The 23,817-nt window shown below is 36.3% G+C and overlaps 1 protein-coding gene across 3 annotated transcripts in view; it reads right to left on the bottom strand.

Moving 5' to 3' along the window:
- SLC39A9 (solute carrier family 39 member 9) overlaps positions 1 to 23,817 on the bottom strand; it is a 47,408-nt gene that overhangs the window by 6,000 nt on the left and 17,591 nt on the right. The window contains exons 2-7 of one of the 3 annotated variants that reach the window (XM_061180963.1): positions 21,557 to 21,665; positions 19,244 to 19,264; positions 17,451 to 17,561; positions 8,690 to 8,884; positions 1,571 to 1,639; positions 385 to 470 (exon numbers count right to left, since the gene is read on the bottom strand). In XM_061180963.1, coding sequence (XP_061036946.1) covers positions 385 to 470; positions 1,571 to 1,639; positions 8,690 to 8,884; positions 17,451 to 17,561; positions 19,244 to 19,264; positions 21,557 to 21,665 — 591 coding nt within the window. The remainder of the gene's footprint in view (positions 1 to 384; positions 471 to 1,570; positions 1,640 to 8,689; positions 8,885 to 17,450; positions 17,562 to 19,243; positions 19,265 to 21,556; positions 21,666 to 23,817) is intronic. The other 2 variants (XM_061180964.1, XM_061180965.1) reach the window with 2 other exon arrangements.

Genomic DNA, 23,817 nt, shown 5'->3' with positions numbered 1-23,817 from the left:
CTTTTAGGAAGTAATGTTCTAAGCTAGAAAATATCCCATTTGTGTGTGTGTGTGCGTGTGTGTGTGTCTGTGTAATAGTTAAGAAAAGAGTATAAAGAAAGGAAGAATATTTATGAACAAAAATTACTACGAAATGTAGAAATCTGTAGAGGACTTAACAGTTTGTGTATATGACCATAAAAAAATAAAACCCCTTCAAGTATAAGGTTAAGAAAATGGTAGCAAAAGACCCAGCTATGAACAGACTTATTCAATTCTCTAAAATGAACAGCAATTACAAAAATAACTAAAAATACTTTCCATTCCAGAAAAACAGAATGACCAAAGAGAAATTTTAATTATAAATGTAGTCAATACCAAATCTTACACCAAAATTTTGCTTACCTTATGTAGCATTATTGCCACAAACACAATTAACTGGACACTAGTTTGTGAAGTAGAAGCTGCTGCTCCCAAAGCAACACCGTCAGCTGAATTTGGAAAAAGTGAAACATAAAACACTGTAACTATAAATAACAACTATAATAGTGTGGTGAGTGGCTGTGTGGGCTTTAGAGTCAGATAGAGCTGGACTGGACTCTGGGACGGTTACTTAACCTTTCTGAACCTTAGCCTTCTCATTTCTACAATGGGTTCAATAAAGTATGTATTCCTAGGGTTTTCATGAGGTAACATATGTGAAGAGCTTAGCATAGGTGCTATTCAATATTCAATTTGTCAGTTATTGTTGCTGTTGTTGGAAAAGTATGATGCTCAAAAATCTACTGATTAATCAATCAAACTGTAATAACAGAAATATCAAAGAATTTCAAAGGAAGCATCTCTGCATCTTGCAGATGAAGAAACAAAATAAAGACACCGCGACTTGGCATAGATGATTTATACGTAATGAGTAAATAGTGGTTGAAATGGATGAATTTTTTGTTAGAAAAGCATGTTTTACTAGAAAGTCCAGATAAGAGTGTTTCACCTTTCACATGCTTTTGTCATGTACAGAGCCCTACCACTGGGACTAGTTTTGGTTATGATTCTAAGGCATGCCCTGTCAGCAATGCTGAGACTTCGACACTCTACAGCCTACCTCTGCCCCACCTGGCACTTGGGTAGATACCCAGCACCAGGGCTACTGAGTACAAAAGTGAGCAGGCTCTTATGCAGATGAGATCCTACGGCAGAGGTCAGCAAAGTTTTTGTTAAAGGGATAGATAGGAAGTATCTTAGCCTTCGTGAGCCATTTGGTCTCTTGCAACTACTCAACTCTACCATTGTGTGAAAGCAGCCACAGATAACACGTAAACAAGTGGCCATGGCTGTGTTCCCATACAACTTTACTAAGGACACTGAAATTTGAATTTCATGTATTTTTCATGTGCCACAAATTATTTTCATCCATTAAGAAATACAGAACCATTCTTATTGCAACCCCAACACTGAGTATGCCAGGGTTCATGCTTCTGTTGGAGGACTTCATTAAGCAACCCTTTCCCCAAAAGGCCAGCCCTAGAGTATTTCATGTGGATGGTCCCTGTGTGACAGAAAAGAAAGGGGTTCCACTGCAATCTGACCCTACCTGCAGCATGGACGACCAGACCCAGCGTGGTGGTGATTTTGGAATTGCTAGGCCTTGCTGCTTCTGGATCTGAAGTAAAAATAAGCAAGTCAGCCATGAAGCAACATGAAGCAGAAACTATTAGAACATTCACCTGCGGCTGCAGGAAGTCTTTGAAAGCTCTTAAAGTAGAAGATTATTATTTTCCTCACTATTGTCTTTTTTCTTCTGCTTCAAACACTTGGAAGCTTCCCCTGTCCTGAAGAGGTGGGCAGGTGGAAACTCTTCATTTGACCCAGCCTTCCCTGAATAGACAAGATGTCACCCCAAACCGCCTCACACCTCTTAACGCTTCACCTCTCCAAGGAAAGTGCTCTGTGGCGTCTGACCACTTCTCTCTAGACCAATCTCATTGTCATTGCCTACCCCCTCCCCTTCCCCAGCCTCCTGCAACTTTATCTGTATTCTAACATCAAAACGTCGTTCACATTTGCCTTTCTCCATTTTATTGCCACCATCCTAACCTAAATTTTCATCAACTCAAACCTAAATTAGCAGTAGGCTCCCATCTGGTTGTCTCCCCTTACTCTCATTTCTCCCTAGCCTAATTCATCTTACACATCCTTGTCGGATTCATCTTTCTGAATCACCACCCTTGTGATGGGTCAGTTAAGAATCTGCTGCTTTTCAAATTCAGTCCAAACTGCTCTATTAAGTAGGTCTTGAGCCCTCTATCAACTGGTATCATCTTTTTTTTTTAAAAATAAATTTATTTATTTATTTATTTATTTTTGGCTGCATTGGGTCTTTGTTGCTGCTCACGGGCTTTCTCTAGTTGCGAGAGCAGGGACTACTCTTCATTGCAGTGTGCAGGCTTCTCACTGTGGTGGCTTCTCTTTGTTGCAAAGCACAGGCTCTAGGCATGCGGGTTTCAGTAGTTGTGGCTCGCAGGCTCAGTAGTGGTGGCTCGTGGGCTCTAGAGCGCAGGCTCAGTAGCTGTGGCGCACGGGCTTAGTTGCTCTGTGGCATGTGGGATCTTCCCAGACCAGGGCTCGAACCCGTGTCCCCTGCATTGGCAGGCAGATTCTTAACCACTGCGCCACCAGGGAAGTCCTCAACTGGTATCATCTTATTTCTTACTGTCCAGTCCAGTTAAACCAGTTTCTTTAACACCCTCTAACAAAACTGTCTCATTCTCCTTTCCCCAAATCTCCTCACCCCTAATTCTTGGCATGTACTAAATTGCCCAGCTCATCAATCCAAAACCAAGACATTGTTCAAAGTCTTAATTCTAGGACCGCTTACTATGAGAAAGAATCAAAGATTAATTCCAGCTTAGAACAACTCTCCCCTTGTCTAGAAATGTACAGCTCTATGCACAGTCTCTACATGCTACTTCAAGGTTTCTTCTGTATTCCACCTTAGATATACAAAACTGTTTTCACTTAAATATGTCCCTCCCAATTGACTGTGAACTATACAGAATTAAATTTTATACTTCTTTCCATTTTTTTATTTGTCTTATAGAATGTAGCATAGCACTGGTCACCCAACAGTTGCTTAATAAATCCTTGTTGGAGATTTAAAAAAGTATTTATCTGTATTACAGGTATTATAAGAAATATTTAAACAAGTAAATAATGTCCAAACAATGTAAAGTTCAAAGACATGGACATCAAAATGCCCGGTGAAATGACAGATGGACATTAGTCAAGTAAATTGCAAGGAATTTAATCTTTTGAGGGGTCTAGCCCACTGAAGGAATGGTTTACAATGGAAAGAGCATGCACAAGTAACGTATCTTTATCTTTTTACTAACAAAATTTATCTTCTAATTAAAATACTTCAAGAAGGGAAGCTAAAGCCCCTAATCACTCTGAGACAACACATATTTCAATATCACCCCAAACTGGGAAGAACGATCATATTACACTGTGTGACAAGCTTGTTTTGGTTTTTCTTTACACAGTCTTGTGGTCTAATTATAAGTAGCATCTTAAAAAAAATTAGAGGTTTTAAAATTAAAACACAATTTCTATAAATCTATAGGAAAAGACTCTGCTTCAGAATAAATTTAATAAACGAATTAACTTTTACTGATAATAATACCTAAAACCCTGCAGGTAATAGGTAAAGCGAGGTCATCAGATACATGAAAACCAGCAAAAACAGTGACCTCTAAGACAAAACAGGAGGAAAAATAAACACATACTACATTTAATTCTTTGTATGGGGCTACAGGACATTAATGCACCTATAAATGCATTTTAAATTTAAACTGACAAGAATCGCAAGAAAAATGTCATAAAGGCCACTGTGGACAACTATGTAATGTAGCTGGAGTCAGATTCCATCCAACAGAGGGTGCTTCTCATTTGCTGTTTGGAATAAAGCACATAAGTAAAACCTTTTACTCCAAAATCTATTTCCTAAAATAAGACTTGGTTAGTTAAAAAAAAAAAAAAAGTTGCAAGAATAGTTCAAAAAGCAATCATATACCCTTTTCCCAGAATGACTAATTGTCTAACATTTTGCCCCATTTGCTTTATCATTTGGGCTTATGCTCTCTTGTTCTCTATCTACACTACACAAATACACATATTTGTGTATATCTTTTTTTCTGTACCATTTAAGAGTAAATTGAATACATCGTAACTCTTTATACTTAGATACTTCAGTGTGTATTTCTGATGATAAAGGATATTTTCTTACACAATCACAGTAAAGTTATCCACTTCAGTAAATTTAACATTGATATTTTTTTCTACTCTCTCTTGCATATTCTAATTTGTCAATTGCCCAAGAATGTATTTCAGGGCATTTTTCCTTTTCCCGGAAGGATCCAGTCTAAGATCGTATGTTGCACCTAGTTGTATCTCTTTAGTCTCCTTTAATCTGAGACATTTTCTCTGCCTTTGACTTTTGTGACATTGATATCTCTGAAGAATACATTTCCTTCCCTGCGCCTTTCTTGTTTTTTAACAGAGTGGTCCTTCCTTTTGGATTTGTCTGATGTGTCCTTAGATGATGCATTCTTGGATGGAATACTACATAGGTGATGCTCCTCAGGCTATCACATCTAGAGGCACAGGATGTACATCTGCTGCTCACTGGTGGTGTGAATTCTGGATTATATATTGGATATTGTAAATGTTATCTTGTGGATACTATGGATTCTATTATATTCCTCCAAAGAGTGTTGATTTTTTGCTTTGCTTTACATAACTTGATTTGGCTCAAACTGCAAACTCTGTCTTCTGGGCAGCTGCCTAAATCTCAGTTTAGTTCTTTTATGTTTAGCTGAGCTGTCTAGAGTCTGCCCAAGAAAGCATGGTTCAGGGCTTAGCCAGAGACTTGGGCAGTTTATACATAGAATTTGGGGCTGAGTTTCTCTGTCTCTCTCCTTTCTAAGATTCTCCCCTCACTTTCCAGGGGCTGGGTACCTTGAACTCTGTCCTCCAGTTCCTTAGGCCAGAAAGACTGTGTCTTCTATCAGTTAGTTACCCCACAGGCACTGACTGCTAAAAGTAGTAAAAATAGGTTCCAAGTGTAGACTCCCTTCCAGAATTTGCCTCCTTTAGGTCACTTACTCTCCAATGTCTTCAGATAGTGGTTTTCAAAATTCTGTCCAAAGTTTACAGTTATCTGTACAGAGGCTGGTCTGGTAGGAACTTTCTGCCCACACTGAAAGCAGAACACCAGTGACATTAATTTTGATCATCTGATCAAGGTATTTTCTGATTTCTTCATTTAGTTACTTTTTTTTCCCTTGCAACTAATAAGCAAATCAAAATATACCCCCTAGATTTAACATTCATTGATGATTCTGGCCTGAGCCAATTTTTACTATGAAGGTTGCAAAGATGATTGTCCAACTCCAACTGCTTCCACATTTACCAACTGGCATTTAGCATTCTGCTGGAAGCAAATGCCCTCCCTTCTCCTTTTATCTTTCTCCCATGTGGATGTGCCCATTGATTCCCATTTTTTCAATGATTTATGCTTTATTGCTGTTCTTAATTATCTTGGTGCACAAACTGTCTGAGATCTGGCCAAGGGAAGCCCCTTCAAGCTGGTTCCTATATCCTGTGACATATTTCCATCTTCTTTGAGGACTAGATGTTCCAAGCTCATTTTATCCTTACCCTGTCCTGTCCTAGAATCAGCCATTTCTCTGAAGAGCCGTGATATGCTCATTGCTAGTGGGGTGTCTTTACTTCTAGGCCCTCTCTGCACACAGAACTAAGACATACATACATGTATACATAGACACACATGTATATATGCACACATACACATACAAGTTTTAGAAATCATGATTCCAATAGCTCCGATTCCAACCCATCCCTGTAGGGGTTCTTTCTTGCTTTCCCTCATTCCCTATTTGCATGTCCCTTCTTCCTCAGTGAGGACTCTGGTTCCACCAACAGCAACACATTTACTCATTTGCTCAATCTTGTAACATATCTAAACTAGTTTCAGAACTGTTTTGCCCACACCATTACAAAAAGCAAAGCCTACTAAAAAGAGTTCAGTACTGTTTATGCTTCTTCCCCAACTCTACTCACCACTAAAGGTATATAGTCAAATACTACATTCATAAGTTACTTGAATTAGTTTTTTCTACATCCCCTTCAGTGTAACTGTGTTATTCATTTGAAGTACAGTTCATCTGTTTCAGTTAGCTCCCCCATCCTTTGTTGATTTCATTTTATTTTTCGAATATGGAAAATATTAACATATTTCCCGAAGTCAAAACTATATCAAAAAGGCATGCCCGGGGAAGTGTCATGCCTTCCCCAAACCCTTCTACCTTATCCCACCCATGCCCTCACTCCTACAAGTAATCAACTTTGTTTTCTAGCTGATCCTTCTTATGTTTCTTTTTTGTAAAGATAAGCAAATATATACACGTATACTTGTTTCCCCTTCTTTTTTACACAAAACATAATATATGATGTATAATAATTTATTTTTGCTTTTTTTTTTTCCACTGAACAGTATTTCCTGGAAATCTCTCCTTATTGGTTCAGAGAGATCTGATTCCTTATTCTATTTCATGGCTACATAGAACTCCATTACATGGACACACCACACTACACTCAACCAATCTGCTGACTGGACATTGAAGTGTTTTTACAATGATAAACAATGCTGCACTGATTAGTCTTGTGCATATGTATTTTCATATTGGAGCCGATTCATCAGAACAGATTCCTAGAAGTGGGATTTTGGGGCTGAAGGGTAAATTCTCCTCTACAGGGGCTGTACCACTATGCACACCCACAGCAACAGATGAGAGTGTCTGTTTCATCACAGCTTTGCCAACAGAGTATACTGTCAAGGTTTTGAATTTTTGCCTATCTGACAGGTGAGAAATGGCTTCTCAGTGGAATTTTGATTTGCAGTCTTCTTATTTTAAGTGCAAGGAACATCTTTTCATATGTTTAAAGACCATTTTTATATCTTTTTATGAACTATCTGTTCATGTCTTTTGCCTGCTTTTCTACAGATTTTTTTGGTAGACCAGGGATTGTTAACCTGGGGTCTAATAGGAGAACACGGGGAGAATGCAGGGGGTGTCTGTGACCTTAACTTAAAAAAAAATGTATTTTTACTTGTACTAACCTCTAACTGAACTTTAGCATTTCCTTTAATTATAAATATAGACAATAAACTACAAGTAATAGTAGCACTACCTTTACCAATAGAATTCAGATAATTTCATATTATTTTATAGTTATAAGATATCATATTATCACTTTCACTCATCACTACTTTATTTATTTATTTATTTTTATAGATACAGATTTCACTATATTTAAAACTCAGTACTTGGTAAGGCCCTTACAATGTCCTTTACGCTGCAAACTATATAAAGGAAAATTTTAACTGCGTAAATGAGTTTAACATATTGACGCTGTAGAACAAAATGAAGTAAACTTAAACATTTATCACCCTCTTTCATCACTACTTTAAATTAAGGGCTTATAGAAGTGCTGCCACGTTGCATGATTACAGTCTTCCTGTTTGTAGATGCTCATGTGACGGAGCTGGGCAACTAACAGGCAACTCTACACCTAACAGTCATCAGCCACAAAACAGTAGAAGTCATGGGATCTCTTGCTGGTGACCAAGATATCTATGCTGCTTTCTAGCAGTTCCTATCTGCAAAATTCTCTGTCAATGTATTTGAAAAGAAATATCTGTAAACCCTTATGTCCATTATAACCCTTTCAAATGTATTTATATCAAAAAAGTTTATATCACGATGGCATCAAAGTTGTATCATGGATCAGAATCCTTTTTTATTTAATATAAACCATAACAAAGATATTGATCTAACCAAAGATGAATTCACTGATCTCAACACAAAAAAGTTACTATGACTGGAATTAACTTTAAAAGTCTTGGAGAATTCTAGTTGTCCTTGAAAGAAGCTTATCTTTCCCTGGAAAGCAAGCTACAAATGTGTTCAAGTATATTTGTAATAAAATATCTTTGTGAATCAGGCTCTTCTACACTAGTAACCATCAAAACAAAAACCCAAATCAACTGGATGTTCAACTTGACACTCTGTTGCCTTGTTAAAGCCCATCTCAGAATTTAATGTTCTTAGTCAAGCTACTCAACAATAGCTGTTATACTGATGTCCTAAACAATTAAATTTAACTCTAACTTGCTTATGATTTAAATATATTATCTCATTATTTAATGCACTGATAAAGAAGACATACATTACTATATCACAAATTTGTTTTAATGTTTTAGTAACTGTATTAAATTGATTTTCTCTGTAATCCTATACTGTGCTTTATGCATTTTAAAACATTATTCCAATAAAAGGTCCACAGGCTTTAGACTGCTGAAAGGCTCCATGGCACTAAAAGGGTTAAGAACTTCTGCCCTAGACCTCCATCAAATGAGCTTTAAAATAACCAGGGTAATAATCCAATAAACATTCCCTTGTGCCACATGTCACAACCCACTAGCTTTCTCAAATGAATGAAATGCTCACCAGAACCTGAGAAAGTTTTAGCACTAAATAAGACCACTGATACATATTGAATTATTCAATCATTTGTGATCACCTAAAATGCAAATGTTTTGCATTGCCCAGAAAACCTTGGAGCTACTTACCATCAGTAGAATGCACATGGGAGCTGCCAATCTGGTCCACCAGCAACATGAAAACAAAGCCCAGTACGAGGGAAACACCGATGTAGGCATGCAGCTGTGTGTGGTCATGGCTGTGCTCATGTTCGTGGGCAACCGGTATTTCTGCTTTGTCTGATGCAATCACATTCTGTGTTTGACTTGCTTGGTGGTGTTTCCCTAGAGCAGAATGAACCGTAAAGAGAAAATGTGTTTTCCCCCTCAAAACATCTTCATGTAGAAGCTTCCATTCTTTCGTATTTCAAGCTCTACAGATTTTACTGCAAAGACATTCACTTCCTATATTATAATCTAGCCAATCATAAACTCCCTTAACTTAAAGTTCATGATGAAAAAATTCCCAAGGGTCCTCTGCTTTTGGCATGCAGAGCTTTTAACTGCCTATTATTCCCAAAACCTAGGAAGTGGAAGCAAATCACCAAGCAAGAAAGCAGTCATTCCCAAGGGATATCATCCCCAAATCTTCCTTTCGGGCTAGAGAAATTCACACCAATCTTACCAGAAACCACAGTAAGGTTTATTTTGATGAAAATAGGCAAATGAAGAACAGTAACAGTGAAAATAATTACAATCAAATTTATCTAGTTTTACACTTAGGTTGATATAAAAATTGCAAATAAAGGGCAAACTGAGTATAAAACACTTTTAGCTTTAAAAATCTCAGGGGACAATCACTAATTAGAAACCAAAAGGGCAGAGCAGTTTAAAAGAGACATTTCCTTCTAGAAAGACGATTGTTCTAGAAATATGATTGTTCTAGAAATATGATTGTTGGGATACTCTGAATTACAGTAAATGACACCTGGCTAAGTAATACTGCTAGTTTATTATACTCATGTATTTGACACTCAAAACATAAACACTTCAAGGCCAGAATCCTGATCTTTGCTGTGTTTCATAAATACAGGCTAACACACTAAACACATTTATTGTTTATAATTAGATTAAGCATTTTAATCTTTGACCAAAGAAATTACATAAGTCTGTTGCAATATTTTAGAGCCTGCCTTAATTCTTTAAAAGTCATTTTTGAGAAGCACAAAGCACATACCATCTTAAGATAATAAAAACTCATGTATTTTTCTAATTCTTGAAAGATTTTTTGTTTGTTTACACAGCTTTTTCTTTTTTCTTAAACCTTTTTAAAAAATGTGGTAAAATACACATTACATAAAATTTACTTACCATTTTAACCATTTTTAAGCATACAATTCTGTGGCTTTAAGTACACTCACATCATTGTACAACAATCATCCATCTCTAAAACTTTTTCATCTTCCCAAAGTAATTTTTTAATCTTAAGATTTTTTTCCCTAATAGTGATTTCATTTACTTGTTTTAAAATGTCTAAATCTCTCTTTTTTTTTTAAAATCAACTTTATTGAGGTATAACTCACAAATGTAAAAACTCTAGTAACTACCACCAAGGTCAAGATATGGAACAGTACTTTAAAATATCAGAAAAGTTCCCTTGTGCGTCCCTGGAGTCAATATGTCACTCTTGGTCCCAAGCAGGCACTGAAGAGCTTTTTGTCCCCAGAGCTTTCCCTGTTCTAGGATTTCATATAAATGGAATTATGCAATATATACTCTTTTGCATAAGGATTCTTTTGTTCAGCATAATATTTTGAGAGTTATCTAACTCTGCATGTATCAGTAGTTTGGTCCTCTTTTTTGTTGAGTAGTGTTCCATTGTATGGCCATATCACAACTTGTTTATCCATTCAGCTGTTGATAGACATTTAGGTAATTTCCAATTTTGGTCCATTATAAATAAAGCTGCTATGAGCATTCAGGTACAAGTCTTTCTGTGGATACACATTTCCTTTTCCCTTGGGTAAATACCTAGGATCAGAACTGATGGGTGTATGTATGTTTAACGTTATAAAAAAAAACTGTCAAACTGTTCTCCGAAGTGGTTGTACCATTTTACATATCCAACAGCAATGTCTGAGAGTACTAGTTGCTCCATTCCATTGTCAACATTTGATATTGTGAGGCTTTAAATTTTTAACCATTTTTACATAGGTGATCATGTCATCTGCAAACAGATAGTTTTACTTCTTGCCAATCTTTATGCCTTTTCTTTCTTTTTCTGGCCTTACTGCAGACTAGCATCTGGCCAAGACCCCAAGTACAATGAATGTTAAGTACAAGTGGTTGAGGGGAGACAGCCATGTTTTGTTCCCAGTGTTAGGCATCTTATCTGTAGGTTTTTCAAATACACCCTTTCTCAGTAAGGAAGTTCTTTCCTAGTTTGCTGAGAATTTTTTTTTTTATATAAATAGGAGTTTAATTTTGTCAAATGTTTATGCTTTTCTGTACCTGTTAAGGATGATCAAATGGTTTTTCTACTTTATTCGATTAAGATAATAAATTAAAATGGTTTCTGGATATTAATCCAACCCCTGATTTGCATTCCTAGGATAGACTCCAATTGGTCAAAATGTATTATCCTGTCTATATATTGCTGGATTCAATTTGCTAATATTTGGTAAAGTACTGTGCCATCTACATTCATGAGGGATATCTGTCTGCAACATTTTTTCTTGTAACGTCTCTGTTTGAGTTACACTGGCATCTTAAAATGAGACGGAGTGCTCCTCCAAGAGACAGTCAGAAAAAAACTTCCTCCAGCCCCAAAATTTCCATTTTATTAATTTAAACAAGTTCTACGAGTATCAGCAGTTAATGTTAATGGTGCTAATGTTAAGCAGTTTTTGAAATTGCTGACATGAGACTTATGACAATGTTTTTTAAACTTTTAAGGACATGATCCCTAGTAAAAAATAAATTTTACATCATGATCTAGTAAACATACACACAGATGAAAAACTAAATAAAAAGTTGCAAAAAATAATACTTAGCCTTACAATGGTTACAATGCACTATTCTATTTCTTCATCTGTCTTGTCCCTCCTTTGTGCTCTTCTTAAATGCCAGTCACAAGTCCAACTTACTAAATTTATTTCAAGATCCAGAGTTGCTACCTTCAGTTTGGAAGCACTGCTGGAGGTAAAGAGAGACTTTCAGAGGAAGAAATGGATGATTTTAGAATAAAAGGTATTTCCTGGAAATCAGAAGCCTACGTTGCAGTGATCAATTAAAGAGAACTGAACACTAGACAGGTCTAGGAGGAAAAGGTGGGCAGACAGAATGTGCCTACCCTGTCCTTCATGCAAGCAAAATTATTGTTAGCAGTAAGGATTTTAAGCCAGAGAACTTACTGAAAGCTCAGAGATGAAAAATAATTAAGTTTATGAGAGAAGCAGTCTAAGAATTTTGATCAGTAGTGTTGGACAATTAAAATGTAGCCTCATGGTAAAAGGAGGGTGTTCAATGTGTGAAAAATCATTGAGCTATATACTGCCAATATGTGTACTTTCTTGTGTGTATGACATATACTTTTTTGTATGCAATATTTCAATAAAAAATTAATAAACTCAAAATGCAGTACCCTGATGACCAATACTGAGATGGCAGAACTCATTACTTTTCAAGTAGGTCTCTGTGCGCTGGGAGAATAGCTTAGCATGGCCTCAAGAATGTAAAATAAATAAACGAAGTAAAACACTTGACTTTCTCTAAAGACAAGGCAATTTTTGGTATGCTTCTGTTTTAATATACAAAACCAATTCTTCATATTTATAGATGTAAAGAAACTACACATGTGAAGTCAGTCATAAATTTTGGTAACTACAATTTTCAACACTATTTAGAAAGATGCTATTGGAAAGGATTTGAATGATTATCTTTTCATAAGGTACCCACTAAATATTTAACAAAATGGGCTCCTGTCTCTGCCTTTGCTTAGACTCTGCAGGAGTTAATGAATCCATGGGCCTTCCATGCTGCTTCTCCTGGATAACACCTTGTCTTTCAAGACTCAGCTCATAAGTCCCTTCCTCCTTGAGATTTTCTGTGTCCTCCTCTAGTCATGTATACACAGCACAGTAGTACGTGTCTACCATAGGTTTTATATCACTATACCATAATTCAGATAGCAGCAAACTGCAGGACAAAGGCTCATGCCTAGCTTTGTAAATAAAATTTGCACTGGAACACAGCCATGCTCATTTGTTCATGGACTGTCTGTGGTTGCTTTCATGCTATGACAGCAGAGTTGAGTAACTGCAACAGAAACCATATGGCCCACAAAGCCTAAAATATTTACTATCTGGCCCTTTACAGAAAAAGTTTGCCAACCCCTGCTGTCACTGACTGTTAATTTATTCATTTTCCATCGGCTGTGAATTCTTGAAGGCAGGGGCTATACTGTATATCTATGAACGGATAACAATCAATATAAGGCCATAAATTGAGTAGATACTCAACAAATTGATGTTGAAGGCAAAAAAATGGCCTTCACTTCTGTATTTTTTTAATGTGGCATTTCATCTCAAAAGTTATGCAATTAATTACTTCCTAAGCAAAAAGATTTTTTTAAATGGAAATAAAATACAATCTTTTAGTTGTATGTTTTAAGATAATTACGCACATGCTTCTTTATAAATCCAGACTTGATAGGTAACAGATGTACATGCTAAATTAGGTGAAAGGTTATGCTAAAGCGAGCTTAGGTACAAAGGTGGGTTAACACCTTATTAAAGGGTGCTAGTCATACTATTATTTGTGAACAGTTACATAATAATTTTTAAAGATAATTACTTTTGGGGTGTCCATAGTTCTGAAACTAAATGTCAAGCCTAATTACAACTTTCAAAGGGTGGGCAAAATTATTTCCCTTCATAAGGTATAACTATATCAGAATTTTAAAATTTAGATGAGTATAAGATCCTTCTATATCTTATCCTAACAATGCTTTCTTTATCTAAATAATTTTGGAACTCTTGGTACAGCATTTCAGAGTCAAGTTTATGAATCACAATAAAACTGTCATACTTTCTAGTATCACCAGCTTTTGATCTAAAATAACATTGAATAAACAGGTCACCTATCATATCAAACAGATTGGCATTGAATAAGTTGTATATTTCTCCAAACCTAAACTACTTTCAAGGAAAATTCTGCTGCCACTGATGATTCTCATCTAAGTGTGCTGCATACTCTGGAGGTAAATTAAAGAAAGAGTTCCAACATTTTTTGAGCATTCACTGATACAAGTACATAATTTCCTGACGTTCCCATTTTGAAGGCGTTAACACCTAATTTTATGTAAAATTGTGGCAAATAAGTAAAATGTCAGCAACATTATTTTATATATATATATATATTCACATACATATATATATATGGCTTGAAATAAGTGTGCTGTTGATTGAAGCTTTCCATAAAAGATCTGAATACTTATACTTAAGTGGAATTTAACTTTATATAAAAACATGAAATATTTACTGGATTATATACAATGAATGGTAGGCATTATTGGTTTTATTTGCAAGCATTAGCCAAAACAAAACAAAAAAAACTTTTTAAAGTGAGTGATAATCCCATGATCTTATTAGTACATAAACAGATTAGTAATGGGATCCAGATATTCAGTATTAACACATCCGTCCTTCCTTCTACTCTAGGACATGAAACTCAACCTAGCAAAAACTGAGATCTCAAAACCCAGCTATTTACTATTTACAATAGCCAAGACATGGAAACAACCTACATGTCCATCAACAGATGAATGTATAAAGAAGATGTAGTGTATATATACAATGGAGTACTACTCAGCCATAAAAAAGAATGAAATAATGCCATTTGTAGCAACATGGATGACCTAGAGAGTATCATACTAAGTGAAGTGAGTCAGAAAGAGAAAGACAAATATCAATACCATATGGTATCACTTACATGTGGAATCTAAAATATGACACAAATGAACTTATCTACGAAACAGAAACAGACTCACAGACATAGAGAACAGACTTGTGGTTGCCAAGGGGGAGGGGGGTGGGCAAGGGATGGATTGGGAGTTTGGGATTAGCAGATGCAAACTATTATATATAGAATGGATAAACAACAAGGTCCTACTGTATAGCACAGGGAACTATATTCAATATCCTATAATAAACTATAATGGAAAAGAATATGAAAAAGAATGTATATATATGTATAACTGAATCACTTTGCCGCACAGCAGAAATTAACATCACATTGTAAATCAACTATACTTAAATAAAATAAAAATTTTTTAAAAACCAAGCTATTTAACTAAAATACATTATGTTGTGGACATGTGTTACTCATTCTTGAAAGAACTTTCAGGTTGTTATCGTTGTGTCTGTTTTACTCAGGGCACTGGTTGGTAATTCATTAGCTGAGACATGTTCCACGTCACATTCCCCACTGCAAAGTATATAAACCCAGTATTATCATTGGATATTGCTCATCAGACATATATTTCTCGTGCCACTAACAGAGTGTTCAGCAAATCATTATGGGCTTAATTCTTTCCCTAGATATTCATATAGGAATCCTTCCAGTAAGTTCCATCAGTATAGTATGTAGCCTTTCTATGACACAGATACATACGTTAAATTAAATATAATAGAACCAATTTACCCTCTGAACAGATTTGTTGGAATTCCTTCTTCAGATTAACATGTACAAAGGACAAAGCATTCTAAGAATCAAACCTTCAGGTAATTTGGTATTTTTGTTGTTTTTTTTTTGAGGTGATCCCCAGTTTTGATTTTTTATATTTTTGGCCTTTACTGGTTGTTTTAAATTTCTTAACTTCTACTCACACCTTATAACCTTCACAGATTTTTACTATATACTTTTCTTTTTCTGGCAAAGACAGACAGTTCTCTACACTTGACGTGTTTTCAGTAATAGGGTGGTGTAGCTTTTAATAATGATGCATTCTGTTTCTCATGTAAAACAGAAAACTGACCATAGTCAAATGTATAAAGCTGATGTTTTAAAGGGATGTTAGTGAATCTCTTATCAAAATACTACCATGTTTCTGAAAGACAAGAATCTCATTACAAGGTAGGAAACTTAGATTTCTTTAGCAGATAAACAGTGTTTTGGTAATGTGAAATTCCTTACAAAGTCCACCATGTAGCAGAGTGTCATTAAAAGTGTAGGCTTCACAGAAACTAACACACCATTGTAAAGCAATTATACTCCAATAAAGATGTTAAAAAAAAAAAAAAAAAGTGTAGTCTTCCAAGTAAGACAGCCTGTGTTCAAATCCTGGTCCTGACGCTTACTGGCTGAGTTCCTTGGGCAAATTATTTAACCTCTTTGTGGCTCAAAAGCCTCATCTACAAAATAGTATCCACCTCAGAGGGTTGCTGTGATGATCAGGCAATATATTCACACAATACCTTGTATGTGGTTAAGTGCTCACTGAATATTTAGGAACACAGTTGCACATTTAATGGAATTAATTTGGGAGATTTATTTTTAAACATCTTATATGAAATAGTTGGCCTGATTATCTGGTCAGATACAATACTGAACAATAAAACAATGCTGAGGGGGAAGGGAGAGGAAGGGGCAGGGAAAAAGCAGAGACTAGACATTTTAGCAGACAGAATAAGAGGTAGATGAGATAGGTTGTATTAGTCCAGGATCATCCATGTTTCAGAATCCTGAAAGTAAAGTATAACAAGAGCCTTAAAGAGCTCCATTTTTATTAATGAATGATAGGATAAAAGTTAATTAAATATAATAGCAGATTTAACCCTCTACTTTAAGTGTAGAGCAAAATGACAGAGAAAGCCATAAAATGATAACTGTATCTCTCTAAAGAATCTGACACATGGCATTCTTGGAGAAATAAGTGGGATAATCTATACTGAACCATTTCTGACCACAACAGTTTCAATGATCATCCAGTTATGAGCACATCACATTTATATTTAGGTCTTTGACCAACAGTCTGCCTTCCTAAACATATCAATTCTCATGTTCCAAAGAATTATGGTGGTTTCAAACATTAGCTCCACAGTAAACAAGCACTGCAGTACTCAATAAACTATGTTCTCAAAACTTCTGTTTCTATAGAAAGATGGTTTTCTCACATGAACGCTGATAATCATCTAAGGCCAGTGATTTTAGAGCTATAAATACAGAAGAGTATGTGAGAGGCTCCTTTTTACATTAATTCATATTTAATAATGCTTATTAAAGTGTCAGAGCACTTAGTTAACATGGTACACTGAGCTCTGAAAAAATATGTTAATTATCATAATTATAAGGTTCACAGAAGAACTAAACCATAGGCTGTAGTTACATGTAAATAAACTCCTTTTTCAAAGTTTGGAGAAAAGTTGGTTTGATGTACAATAAAGAAAGAGTGGAAAAGGGTGGAGGGAGAAAAAGATAAAGTAGCAGAAACTAAAGTGATGTGACTTATCAGTATAGAGAGAGATGAGGAAAATTTGGAGATAGCTTAGTTTAAAACTAACATCATGGTCGAGCTACCTCAAAATTTAATAAAGTGGAATATTAACATTTTACTTTTTAAAAAGAATGATGGGGACTTCTGGTGCTGGCCAAGGTGGAGTAAACCCACTATAGTCTCAATCACACACTGATTACGACAAAAACTCTGGACAAAACACACAAAATACAACTACCTGAAGACTATAAAGAGTAATCAATAGCAAGAGGAGAGAGGGCAGCAAAAACTTCAAAAGAAACCCTGTCCTTCTAGCAGAGGACCAGGAAGAGGGACTGCTGAGAGGTGTTGGTGTGGAGGGAAGCCCTCCCCTTTTTTTTCCTTTTACCCTCCCTCTCTTTTCTTTCCCAGCCCTACCTTGAAGGCAGCCCCAGCTGCAGAACTTCATGGCAGTAACAACAGCAGTTACAACTCCAAGAAATACACCATCTTTCTGGCAGCAGTATCTAGGAAAAGGGCCCCAGTGGTCTGAAGAGTATGGGGGGAAAACAGGTTATTCTGTTCTCTTTTCTCCTGCCACTTTGCCCTGACAGCAGCTCAAGTTACATGGAGCTTCTCAAATTTCTAAATACTAGAATATCGGAAATTGACATTTTAAAAGTAACATTTACAATTGCATAAAAATATGAAATATTTAGGTATAAATCTAACAAAATATTTGCAGATCTGTATGCTAAAAACTACAATACTGATGAAAGAAATCAAAGAAGACCTAAATAAATGGAGAGATACATTGTGTTCATGGATTGGAAGGCACAATATTCTTAAGATGTCAATTCTCCCCAAATTAATCTATAGATTCAATTCGATATCAATCAGGATCCCAGCATGATTTTTTTTGTAGATACTGACAAGCTGACTCTAAATTTTTATAGAAAGGCAAAGGAACTAGTTTAACCAAAACAATTTTGAAAAATAAGAACAAAGTTAGAAGGACTTCACAATCTAATTTCAAAATCTGCTATAAAGATATAGTCATCAAGACAAATGTAGTATTGGCAAAGGATAGACAAATAGATCAATGGAACAGAACAGAGAATCCAGAAATAGACCAACACAAACATGGTCAATTGATTTTTGACAAAGATGCAAAGACAATTCAATAGAGATAGTCTTTTCAACAAACGGTGTTGGAACTATTGGACATCCATCCATATGCAAAAAATGAAGGACTTCCCTGGTGGTGCAGTAGTTAAGAATCCGCCTGCCAATGCAGGGGACACGGGTTCGAGCCCTGGCCCAGGAAGATTCCACATGCCGCAGAGCAACTAAGCCTGTGCGCCACAACTACTGAGCCTGTGCGCTCTAGAGCTCACGAGCCACAACTGCTGAAGCCCGTGCACCTAGAGCCCGTGCTGCTCAACAAGAGAAGCCACCGCAATGAGAAGCCCGTGCACAGCAACAGAGTAGACCCCGCTCATGCAACTAGAGAAAGCCCGCGTGCAGCAACAAAGACCCAATGCAGCCAAAAATAAAAAATATAAATAAATAGATAAATTTATTTTTTAAAAAAATGAACCTTTACATTGTGTTCAAAATTAACTCAAAATGGATCATAGACCTAAGTATAAAACCTAAAATTATAAAACTTCTAGAGGAAAACAAAAGAGAAAATCTTTGTGAACTTGGGTTTAGCAAAAGGTTTTTAAATATGACACCAAAAGCACAATTCATGAAAGAAAGAACTGATAAATTCACTTCATCAAAATTTAAAACTACGCTGTGAAAGATACTGTTAAGAGAATGAAGCCACAGACTAGGAGAAAATATTTGCAAATCACGTATCTCAGTAAAGGACTTGTATCCAGAATACATGAAGAACTCTCCAAACTCAATAATAAGAAAACTCAATTTAAAATATGGACAAATGATTGTATACCATCAAAGAAGATACAGCAATGGCAATCAAGCACATGAAAAGATGTTCAACGTCATTTGCCATTAGGAAATTGCAAATCAAAACCACATTGAGATACCACTACCCACCTATTAGAGTGACTAAAATAAAAAACTAAAACAAAATAGACAACATCAAGTGTTGGGAAGGGAATCAACTGGAACTCTCACACATTACTGAGGGGAATACAAAATAGTACCAGCACTTTGGAAACAAGTTTGGCAATTTCTTATGAAGGTAAACACACACTTACCATATAACCCGGCAATTCCACCTGTCAAAAGAAATAAAAATTCATGTTCGCACAAAGACCTGTACACAAATGTTTATAGTTACTTTACTGATAATCACCAACACTGGAAACAACCCATATGTCTTTCAACTGGTGAAGGAATAAACAAACTATGGTTCATCCAAACAATGGTTCATCCAAACAATGGCACACTACTCAGAAATAAAAAGGTACAAACCATTGATACACAGAACAACGTGATGACTCTCAACCTCATTATGCTAACTGAAAGAAGTCAGACCCAAAGGCTACAAGATTACATGTATATGACATTCAGAAAAGGCAAAACTATAGAGAGAGAGAAGAGATCAGAGGTTGCCCCAGGTTGGGGGAAAGGTTTGACTACAAAAGGGGATGAGGGTGACGGGACTGTTCTGCATTTTGACTTTATGCATTTGGCAAAATGCAGTCATTCACGCCAAAAAGAGTGAATGTAAAATATATAAATGAAAATAATTTTTAAAGTTTTTTTTTTTTCTGTTTTTTGGCAAGGCTGGGCGGCTTGTGGGATCTTAGTTCCCCGACCAGGGATCGAACCCACACCCCCTGCAGTGAAAGCACGGAGTCTTAACCACTGGACCGCCAGGGAAGTCCCTTAAAAGATTTTTTAATGATGGCTTAGGGCAGGAGAATAATCTATGGTGAAAAGGTTAAAGAGACCAGAATGCTTATTTTTGAAAAAACAGGTTTATACAGCACATTCATTTTCAAATGAATCCACAAAATTATTTTAGGACAAAACCAGGAAAACTGTTAAAATAAAGGAAAGCAACCCAACACATAGTAGCTACATTTAACTTTAAAACTATACCTGAAATATGGTATGTAAATTATCTCATAAACTGTTATTAAAAAACAAACAAACAAAAACTAAATCTGAACAGTTCTTTCCTCTACCCCAGTGTTTCCCAAACTTGTCTAATAAGAATCATTTGACAACTTGTTAAAATTAGACATTCCCAGGTCCCTTCCCTGGAAATTCTGATTCAGTAGTCTAGGTTGGGGGCCAGGAAACTACATTTTTAAAATGCACCCCTCCCTCAAGGAACTTTTATTATCAGACAAGTTTAGGAAATAACTGCCACCCATAATTCTTAGCACAAAGACAAGCAAAACAAATTTTAATTGTCTATTTAATCATAGTCTGAATGTTTCCTAGGATATCAGGATAGTAATGATCACATCCAGAAAAATTCAAGATGATCCACTAGAATATGAAAGGACTTTAAATCTCATATTCCAAAATTTTCTATTTAAGGAGCGCGTTTTATAATGTACAGAGTAAATCAGTACAGTAGCACATGTATATCTTTTTTCCCAATAGAATATATGATCAAAAAAGGGTGAAAACCACTGCTCTAAGGCTCCTGATTTATTATTTTTTCCCCCTAAGGCTGACCAATCCTCAGCTTCTGTCCTGTTTTGCAATAAAACCTCCACAATCCTCACTCTTTACCATTATGCCCATATTCATACCTTAGGCATAAGAGCATCATCAATCTGGATAAAAGACACAGTTCTTTTCCTCTACTGAGACCTGAAAGACTATTATACCGTAACTAGTAAGAAATTTGGAAGGTGTTTACCTCTTTATACTATTCTTAAAGTCCAACAGACTCTTGGCATTTGAAGATTCAGTTCACCAATTTAACATTTGTGGTCTCAGTCCTTCACAGGTATCTGTGAAGTTTCATGACAAGTAGGAATCTGATTTTGCTGAATCACAAATTTGAATCAAGTATGCCTTCCAGCTGGTGTGAAGGACCAAATCATTTAGCAGATGAGTGAACCAAGCTGACACTGCTCAGCATTTTCTCTTATACAGCTATACTGTTCTCTGCTTGTCAGGAAAGGTCTCTTTAATTTTTTAGTTATCCTTTACTACAGAGGTCCTCACTACAAAGTTTACCATAAAGCGTCCTTGAATCCAAATGTGTTTATCTATATATTTTTTTAATTAAAAAACACTAAAAATACAATCATTATCATGTAGGATCTTGGAAGTTTTTGCATGGACATTAAAAAATGACTGTCATACTTATAAAGCCCGGAATTCATGCATTATTGCAAATAAATCTTAAGTGGTATTCATGGATTGAGGCATTCAATCACAAACTGCTATTGATGTGTTTATTGTCAAAGACGTCAAAAGATATGTTTTGGCATATATTCTATGGCAAACATGAACCGTGTTCAGAAAAAAATAACACTAAGCTTCTCCTTTCAGCCCTCCACATCAATAACGTATCTCAAAGGCCTGTCTCTCTTTCTCACCCTCAAGAAAATCTTCATAAAGTGCATGTACTCCTTCAGGCACGATGACAGCAAGGGCAGTTCCACAGAGAAGGCCAGCACCCAAAACAGTCACCAGCTTTAGTCGCTCCTGGAAAGAAAACATAAGCTGTTGAAAAGATTGATGAATGAACGGGGTAAAGTTTCTGAAGTATCTGCAATGACGACTGTGAGCTGCTTATCTGTGAGGCCAAAATCTACAATGGCCACTGAACATGAAAAAGCGTCAGCTTCACGAATAATAATGCCAATTAAAACAAGGAGATGCCACTTTTAAGTTTACCAGATTGGCAATGATGTGGGAACACTTGTCTACTACCCACAATAGGGAGAAATGAGCATACTTGTCTAACACGAAGAAATGTGAATTGCTGCAACCTACCTGGACCCCAATTTGGCAATTTAGATGTAAAGCCTCAAAAATGTGAATTCTTTGATCCAGCGATTTCACTTCTAGAAATTTATCCTAAGAAAGAAAGAACTATGCAAAGATGACCACTGTACATATTAAGAATGCAAACCTGAAAATAACCTAAATGTCCAAGAAAGGAGACTAGCTAATAAACTTTAATACTTCATCACAGTAGCACAAGACTCAGCAATTAAAAATTATGATACAGGTCTATTCATGGATATAGAAAGTCATGATGTACTGTTATGCGGAAAAAGCTGGTGGCCAATAATATGCATTGATAATCTCATAATTCTTTTGAAAAGGTATACATACAAGTAGAACAAGTATAAATTACCCATTAACAAATTTTTTACTTTATAGATTATAAACATAATGTGTAATATATAATTTACAACACATTTTTAAAATTTATTTATTATTATTATTTTTTTGCTGTGTTGAGTCTTGGTTGCTGCATGCAGGCTTTCTCTAGTTGCAGCAAGTGGGGGCTACTCTTTCTTGCAGTGCGCGGGCTTCTCATTGCGGTGGCTTCTCTTGTTGCAGAGCATGGGCTCTAGGCGCACGGGCTTCAGTAGTTGTGGCACACAGGCTCAGTAGTTGTGGCTCACGGGCTCTAGAGCACAGGCTCAGTAGTTGTGGCGCACGGGCTTAATTGCTCAGCGGCATGTGGGATCTTCCCAGACCAGGGATCGAACCCGTGTCCCCTGCATTGGCAGGCGGATTGTTAACCACTGCACCACCAGTGAAGTCCCCATATTCAGTTTGATGCTAAAATGTCCTATAGCTTTTTAAAAAACACTTGACTAAGGTTGACATACTAGAGCTATAGATATTTAATGCATACAACTTTATGTGTTTGGAAATAAGTATACATCTGTGAAACCATCATCACAATCAATGCCATAAATGATCTATGGTTTTAATCCACTTAATCCCAGTTTTTTCTTTTCACTCAGATTTCTTTAAGAGACAGTATCCTGACATACAAGATACAAAAGATTAAGTTTCAAAATTTCTTGAAGCGGTGATGTACCCTATATGGCTTCCTGAAGTCTTAGCAGTATGAAAAATGATCTTTAAAACTACAGGAGGGTGGACTTCCCTGGTGGCGCAGTGGTTGGGAATCTGCCTGCCAATGCAGGGGACACGGGTTCTAGCCCTGGTCCGGGAAGATCTCACATGCCATGGAGCAACTAAGCCCGTGAGCCACAACTACTGAGGCCCGCGCACCTAGAGCCCCTGCTCCGCAGCAAGAGAAGACACTGCAATGAGAAGTCCGCACACCACAACGAAGAGTACCCCCTGCTCGCCACAACTAGAGAAAGCTTGTGCGCAGCAACGAAGACCCAACGCAGCCAAAAATAAAATAAAAAACAAACAAACAAAAAAAACCCTACAAGAGGGCATTTATGTTGCTTAGGAAAAAGTTTTAATAATTTAATAGTATATCATGTACTTAACTTTTCTGTTTTAGTTTCTTTTATGAGGTTAGCAAAAATAACAATGGTTGTATTAGTTGATATACTACTGAACTTGCAACTGTGAAGCTGTGGGAATATATATGTACAAGTACTGCCTCTATAGGAAAATGGGTTTTTAGCTGAAAGGCTGGTTGAAACATTACCCCCTCCTTGTTTGGGAACAAAGAAGGGATCTATACCTATTGTGTATCTATTGAAAATGGGGGAACTACAGTTGCAATGTCAGCACCAGCTAATACTTGCCCTATAGCAAGAGGGAAATCCCCTTAGCACCTACGCCAGGTCACCCCTTCATACATTCAGGATAGCCATTAACTACTTATAAACTGAGAGTGTTCTGAATGCAT

Source organism: Eubalaena glacialis, chromosome 2, assembly GCF_028564815.1.
Source record: "Eubalaena glacialis isolate mEubGla1 chromosome 2, mEubGla1.1.hap2.+ XY, whole genome shotgun sequence".
Classification (NCBI taxonomy): Eukaryota; Metazoa; Chordata; class Mammalia; order Artiodactyla; family Balaenidae; genus Eubalaena; species Eubalaena glacialis.
This window is presented reverse-complemented; position numbering and strand designations above follow the sequence as displayed.